The following is a 7,944-nucleotide window of genomic DNA, read 5'->3' as shown; positions in this document are numbered from 1 at the left end:
CTTCGGTTACACAGTAGGAGAGGGTACTTCCGAAAGCCTGTCAGGCCTTCTTCCATCTGATGAGCTCACAGAGGGTAATACTGGTCTTTCCTGACCAGATGAAAGTCTGCGAATTCAACAGCAGACAAGCCACTGAGTCCCTCCTCATCCAAAAGGAAGTCAGTGCCTGGATCCTTGTCTGGACAGCCGACTGCCTTAAAAATTGACAGGTAAAGGTCAAGTCCAGGGGCAAATGGGGCAAATCTCTGAATATCAGGAGACAGATAACAGCACACTCCCTGGAGGCATGTTCAGCCATCCTGCTTGCTGATCGAGGGACTGGTCACGCTACCCATCAAGAGAGAAGTCAGGCTGCTGAGTTACACAGCTGAATTGGCACTGGCAGCGAAAGGGAACAGGGAAAGGATTAACTGGGCTCAGTATGTCTTCCATTTCTAACACTTTATATATAAATATATATATATATATATATATATATATATATATATATATATATATATATATATATATAAAATGTATGTATATAAACATTCCTTACTGCCTTAACCTTTGACTGCTAGGATTTTTCTCGACAGAACAAAATCGTCTGGTGTCATACTAAATAAAAAATTCTAGGCGTACCAACAGCACAGGAAAAGTTACTGAAGATGCACACTGAAACCACTGACTGCTGGCACTCCTCTCACCTTAAGGAAATATTCTGGTATTAGCCAGATATAACCACTTCATTATACAACCCCAGCGAAACGGTTACACACGCCAATAAGAGACGTATTCCGTGACCTGAAGAAAATCGATAGGAGGCAGCTAGAAAACAAATAATTATCGTATTTCTATTTACCAAAAGAGACGTGGGTGAGGACAATGAGACGGGAAGCTGGAGATGAGTGTTGGGGAGATCTTGAGGAGTTAGCACAAGATAGGATGTGGTGGTGTGAGTTCATCGAGGCCCTATGCATCCCCGAGGGTGCCACAGGAAATGATTGATTGATATATATATATATATATATATATATATATATATATAAATCAGTCTCCACACCAATAAGAATCTAATTTATCCCTCATCTATCAGGCACACAAGCCATGTCTATCTACTTGTCTATCTGTCTATCTGAATCTATCCGTCTACTTATATCTCTGCCCATCTATCTGTCTATCTACCTACCTACCTGTCTCCCCGTATATACTGTAGAGTCTTCATTTTTCCCGTCTATTTTACAAATTAACTGAAGGTAACACTAGACTCTATCGTACTTGTATACAGCTTAATTAGTGCCTACCTGACCCTCTCTCTCTCTCTCTCTCTCTCTCTCTCTCTCTCCTCTTGCTGCCTGAAGACGATTTGATTCAGCTCTTATAACTCCACATGTACGATTATTCTTCATTTATTTGGGGCCTAGAAATTACTATATTCAGATTCAGACACAACTCTCGTAGTGAAGTGGCTAAAATTCCCCCCCCCCATTCGTACAACCCCCCCCCTCCGCTATTAACCCCCTACACGGCGAGATCTTACCCTGAAGTTGAGGAAAACCGTCTGTAGGTAGCAGGAAATAAGTGGTCCATTAAGAATTAAGTCGTATTGGTAGGCTTTGATGAGGACTGTTCAACCCTTCCAGTACAAGACGCCTGGACTGAATGAAACCGTCTGGGGAGATAGACAGATAGATAGATAGATAGATAGAGAGAGAGAGAGAGAGAGAGAGAGAGAGAGAGAGAGAGAGAGAGAGAGAGAGAGAGACGTATAGCACACATGGGGTTTAGAATGTTCTCTCCATATGTTAACCCTTTCACTACGATGACGAAGAAAAGAGAGAGAGAGAGAGAGAGAGGAAGGTGTTATAATCTATCCTTACTACGGCCAGACGATTTTATTCAGTTTGGCAAGGCTTCTCGTAATGAAAAGGTTGAAAATCGCTAGTTACCCCTACAGTACAATTACGTCTACTTTAATTATATTCTTGGTACCTTCAGACGATTTTCCTCATCTTACAAAATACTTATCGTAGTGAATAGGTATATGACAATAACTTTCCCCCATTTATCAATATACCTTTTCCACCCCTCACCCTCCATCTTCTCTCCCCCTCCCTCCTCTCCTTCCTTTTCTTCCCACACTCTCCCCTTCCTCCTACTTCTCCTTCCTTCTCCATACCTAATTTTCCCCTTCCCTTCTCCCCCTTCCTTTTCTTCACTCCCTCTCCTCCTCCCTCTTCTCCTTCCTACTCCATCCCTAGTTTTCCCTCGTCCTCCTCCCCTCTCCTCCCCTTTTTCTTCCATTCCACTGATTCTCTCTTCCTCGCTGTTTTCCCCTCCTTCTCTCTTTTTCTTCTTTCTTCCCTTATTCTTTCACCTGATAAACTAATCCCTCCCTCATCTTTCCTCCCCTCCCCATTATCTCCTCCCGATGCATAAGTCTTTCTTCTCCCTTCCTATTATCTTTAACACACCAGCCCTCCCCTACCGTACCTTACAACTCTAAACTCTCCACTAACCCCTCATTCCCTATGCACTACCCATGACATATACAAACACTGCTCTATATTCTCTTTAGCTTAGGACTTTTTGCAACACTTGTTCCTCAACTATTTCACTGGTTACAACACGTCTTTGCTCTCCTCTGTTTTTCTAATTTAAAATATGTACGTAATAAAAAGATACAAATTAAATACAAAAAAATGCAAGAGAATAATTCAGTGTACAAGAGGCTTTTCTGGGTTGAATAAAAGTCTTGTGAAAAAAAATAATAACTTCATAAAATAAGATTGTCAATACCCCCAAGGGAAGGCAAGATGGTCTCCACACAGCTATGGTACACTGACATACTTCTGTGCAAATTGCCATGATTAAGGAATATGCAGGAATGTGAGGCCCTGACATTACTGTTTGGCTTTACTTTTGACTCAGTAGAACCCATTCAAGTGCCTGAATTACAAAGGAATAAAGAGGGCGTCTGAGGGTACTTGCTAAGCCAACTTTGAAGTGAACTGGTGAAAAATATAGTAATGGCACCAAATTAAACTGTTTGAAAGAAGGAAGAAGAAACAGCAAATACAGTAGGTCTCCGGCACAGTGGGAGACCTATATATACAGAACAAACAGTTAGTGATGAAGTGCTACAAATTTTGCTGTGCCAACAAGAATACGACTCTCTAACACACATAAACACAGCCATTAAATGGGCTACATTTTCACATGCGTCCATCGTTACAGACACCCTGTCATCATTCGTCCTTAGCCAGCATAAGGAAGGTTGAATTCTGGCTATCACTCTCCCTCAGAGTAGAAAGTTCAGTTACATGAAATATATACCCAAACCATCCCTATTTTCCGCTCCTGCAACTTACTCGTTCACATACATTCCTCCCTATGAAAGATACTTCACGCTGCGTCCCTCTTACCCCAATCCCTCTCTTTCTGTTATTCCCCCTCCTTCCTCTTCATATAACAGTTCGTAACTATTTTTCCTTTCCCTCCATATCCCTCCTCACCTACCAATCCCTCCCTTCCTATTTTCCATTTTCTCTCCCTATTCCTTCCTCTCAGTACACACACACACAAAAAAAACTGTCCCATTCTTTCTTCCTCCCCCTTTATTGCCTTCTTAAATACTAATCCCTCTCTGTTCTTACTTCCTCATGCACAAATATCTCCCTGATTTTTAATCCCTCTCTCCTCTTATTCTACTTCATTCACAGATATTTCCCTTATTTTCCCTCACTGTTCATATTCTTCCCTCTAGAAACACACAGTCCCTCCCTCCTTGTCATTCCTTTTCCTTCACTACCAACTCCCAAATGTTAATGCCCTTCTACACACCAGTTCCTCCCTATTTTCCCTTTCCACTCTGCTATTTCTCTCCTCAACCTTCTCTCCCTTTACTTTCATTCCTCCCTCCCCTCTCACCTTCAGCTCCCAAATGCTGTGTTTTTACTACACACCAAACCCTTCCTGTTCCCCTAGCACTCCCTCTTCTTCCATCCATATCTCTTTCTCTCTCCCTCTCACTTAATTCTTGTCCTCCATCACACTCAGTCCTTGTCCTTCCTAACACTCAGTTCCTTCCCTACCTATCCCTCCCTCACTCTCACCCAATCCCTTCCCTCCTTTTCTTTCTTTTTCACTAAATCCCTGCTCTCTTTTTCCTTCCCTTTCACTCAGCTTCTTCTCTCATTCCACCCTCCTTCTCACTCAGTCCCTTCTCTCCTTATCCCTCCCTCTCAATCCCTCCCTTCCGCCATCCCAACACACCAGCCCCCCTACCTGATCTCTTGGTGAAGCGTCGGTAGCCAGAGAATCCAGAGATGTCCAGAGCCGAGGCGGAGATCGCGGCCACCACTAACAACAAGCAGAAGCACCACATTAGGCTCACCTGCCGACTCATCTTTTAATTATTTCACTACAGACACGAGGGAGAGAGAGAGGGGAGAATTTGGCGTTTTTTGGTGGGGGTTTTCTGGCGATTCTTTTTTAGCGTGGGGGGTTTTGCCTTGTATTCGCCTCGTGGTCTTCTCCTGCTTGGTTAGATACAACCTCTCTCTCCGACGTCGACCCCGTGTCTAATATAGCTCTCTACACGCTCTCGCCCCCCATCTCTCTCTCCCTCCTCCCCCACTTTTCCTCTCCTTCTTCCCCTCCCCCCTTCTTCCTCATCAACGTATTCCCCCTCCCTGCCTTCCCTTACCTCTCACACGTCTCCCCCTCTCCCATCCCTCCTTCTCACCCTCCCTACTCTCGCCTACACCGAGAGCGAATTTCTAGAACTGAGCGAGTGCGAGTCGTAATGCTTGGGTTTTTAGTACACCAGACATTAAACCGTTTCTAGCTCTATTTTCCCAATTTCTTTACCTTACTGCATGGTGAATAACTGTCTTAGGAACTGACTGAGGGACCTGGGAACAATATTCGGAGGTAGGGTGAGCAGGGGAGGAGTAGGAACAAGACAAAGAGGGAAGCGAACAGAGCGGAACCGAGCGATAGACGAGAGGCCGTGAGGGCCGCGTTGGGGGACGAAGGCGTTAACCAATCAGCGTCCACCAGCCCCTCAGCTCCACCAATGGGGTGAGGGCTTCCTGCTTGAGGCCAAAGATCTCCAGGAAACCCAACTCGTACCATGGCAAACGCAGCCTAAAGGCATTAGTGCATACGAGCTATGATAGAGGGAGGGTTTGGGTGCTGGATAGGGCGTTTTGGTGCGTTTGGGAGCAGGTGAGGGCGTGTAGGTGAGCGGGCCAGAGCTGGGCGTGGTGAGGGGAACAGCGCCCCCCGCCCACGCACCTGTAGCCATAATTACAAACATTCTTTACCTTAAGCTGTGAATAAAACTACTTTGTTAATACATCTGTTTTAACTCACAGGTCTACCATACGGCCAAACTAAAGTGATTAATGCAATAAAATAATACGAAAAACAGAACACCTTCTTCTAATAGTCACCGCTATGTAAATAAGTTTATCCAGAAATTTCGCTAGGCTACTTCATAAATTCTATATCTGGTTCCATACTTATAAAGAATCTAAGACAGGATAAACGACACTTCACAGCACTTCGTCATCCTCAGAAATCGTTTTGCATTTTTCACTGTAATATTCACCCTAGACTGGCTGAGAAATTTGGTAGATAAATAAGTGGAGACAAAGGTATACACAGTTAATCTTACACCTGACTTAAGCTTCAGACTCTTTATACATATGGCTCCTCCCCCCCCCCCGGCCAGCAGGTGTGTCTCGTCTCGCTGCGCAGATATGATCACGGCGGCCCACCCTTTGTTCCAGCACACACCTGTCCCACCGCCATCACACACCTGTCCTGGCTTATTAGTCGTTATATACCTGGAATCGACATACTCGGGTCGCCACATATACCTGTACCGTTAGACACTTGCATTTCCACCGTCACACACCTGCATTCTTATATTCCGGACCGTCACACACCTGTATTCTTATATTACGGGCCGTCACACACCTGCATTCTTTTACTGCTGACCATCACACACCTGCATTCTTATATTATGAACAGTCACACACCTGCATTCTTATATTACGGGCCGTTACACATCTGCATTCTTATATTACGGACCGTCACACACCTGTATTCTTTTATTACGGACCGTCACACACCTGTATTCTTATATTACGGACCGTCACACACTTGTACTCTTATATTACGGACCGTCACACACCTGTATTCTTATGTTACGGACCGTCACATACCTGTATTCTTATATTAGGGAGCGTCACACATCTGTTCATACGCCGTCACACGTATGTCCTAGCTTATTAAGAGTCCTCACGTACATGAGATCGTCACATTACGGGCCGTCACACACCTTTCCTGTAAGAACCTCACACATTTGTTCTAATTTATTTTAGACCGTAACATAGCTTGGACGGTCGCTTAAGAGAGCGTCACACACCTCTCAGTTCATTAGGGGCCGTCACGTACACCTGTCCTCACACCGTCACACACCTGTCAGCTAATTAGGGGCCGTCTCGCATCCCTCCTTCCATATCAGTTTCCGTCACACGCCTGTCCGTTAGAGCTAATTAGGAAGTCACATACCTGCCCTGCACTCGAAAATTAAGGGTTCTCTCTCTCCCTCTCTCTCTCTCTCCCCGTCACATACCTGCCCTCATGTAATTTTGATGTCAGTATAGAAAACGAGACTTCACCAAGGTAGACTGAGGAGTTTTACAGCACCAGTACACTACATGGCTCTGTGTCCAGCATCATCAACGTCATCCCAATTTTCATCATCATCTTCATCATCCCAGTCATCATCATTATCATCATCATCATCGTGAAGAAGAAGAAGAGGAAGAAGAAGAACAACAACCAACAACACATCCCTCTCTTCCTGTGCTCAAAACTTCCGGTCACAGCATCACAAAGGACAATATGTATTTTGCCGACCCAGTTGCCGGTGAAGCCTTTGGCCTTTTTTTTTTATATATATATATATTGCAAGGAAGAAGGAACCAATGGCCAAAAGCCAGCAAGACTGATCACTCAATTAAAAAAACTAAACCAAGATAACAGCGAGCCAAGTTCAAGATCTTTTCATTTCGAGATGCCTGGACACACTGCATATGAAAGACGGCAGGTCATAGGCAGTGGGTAATACAGACTGAGGAAGACAGTCCCAGGTTTGACCTGTTGCATACAAGAAGGGCTGGGAGTAACGGTTAACTCTTGTATCAGAGAGTAGGACAGAAAAGGGAGAGTGAGGAAGTTACTAAGACCTCTTCCTTAGCGATTTATTTTGCACGTTGCACCTTACTTATCTCTTGTATCATATTTATTCTTTTGGATGATCAACACAGATTGTATAAAACAAAAGCAATTATTAAAACGGCACATGCAGAAAGAAACCGGTAAGGAAAAGGTGTTAGGGAGCTTTCTTATCCGACGAGCATACGAACCCTTGAATTCAGCGATGCATTCTTCATCATTATTGTTCCTGACCATTATAATCTGCTTATGAAAGCCTGGATGGGTTATACAGCCTTCATTAACCCTTCAGCATGACAGTAACATTAGCAAGTTGACTATAAATCGCCTAAAGCAGAAAGACTTAATTGCAACAGACGTCAATCTTTATCATTTTCTTAAACTCTTATTAACACTTTTCTTATTTCATTCTTACTACCACGATATTCAGCTTTGTAGAAGATCCTGCCCATCTTAGAAAGTGCTTAAGAAAATTCCACTGCCCCCTTCACTACGAGAAGTCCTTGCGAAAAGCCATGACCACACGAAGACATTCTTGTGTAAGTTTTTGCCCCTGAAGTCTTGCCACGTAAAATTCGAGAAGCAGCTGGCAAGTTTCGTGGCAGTTTCTAAAGACGTTCGTGTTAGTCTTAAAAGTTTCGTGACAGATTCTCAAGATGATCGGATTCGTCTTAAAATTTTCGTGGCATTCTCAAGACATTCGTGTTCGTC

General features: G+C 44.0%; 1 protein-coding gene across 2 annotated transcripts in view; it reads right to left on the bottom strand.

Moving 5' to 3' along the window:
- Positions 1-4,547, bottom strand: part of LOC145407902 (prohormone-4-like) — a 269,470-nt gene extending 264,923 nt beyond the window's left edge. For both annotated transcript variants that reach the window (XM_080278762.1, XM_080278763.1), the window contains exon 1: positions 4,267-4,547. In XM_080278762.1, the coding sequence (XP_080134888.1) occupies positions 4,267-4,387 (121 nt within the window). In that variant the 5' untranslated portion in view covers positions 4,388-4,547. The remainder of the gene's footprint in view (positions 1-4,266) is intronic.
- Between the last annotated feature and the right edge of the window lie 3,397 nt (positions 4,548-7,944).

The sequence above is a fragment of the Coenobita brevimanus genome, chromosome 74 (genome assembly GCF_032717465.1).
Source record: "Coenobita brevimanus isolate Jiangsu-jjx chromosome 74, ASM3271746v2, whole genome shotgun sequence".
In the NCBI taxonomy this organism is placed as follows: domain Eukaryota; kingdom Metazoa; phylum Arthropoda; class Malacostraca; order Decapoda; family Coenobitidae; genus Coenobita; species Coenobita brevimanus.
The sequence above is the reverse complement of the archived record's forward strand: the minus strand, read 5'-3'. Positions and strand labels throughout refer to the sequence as shown.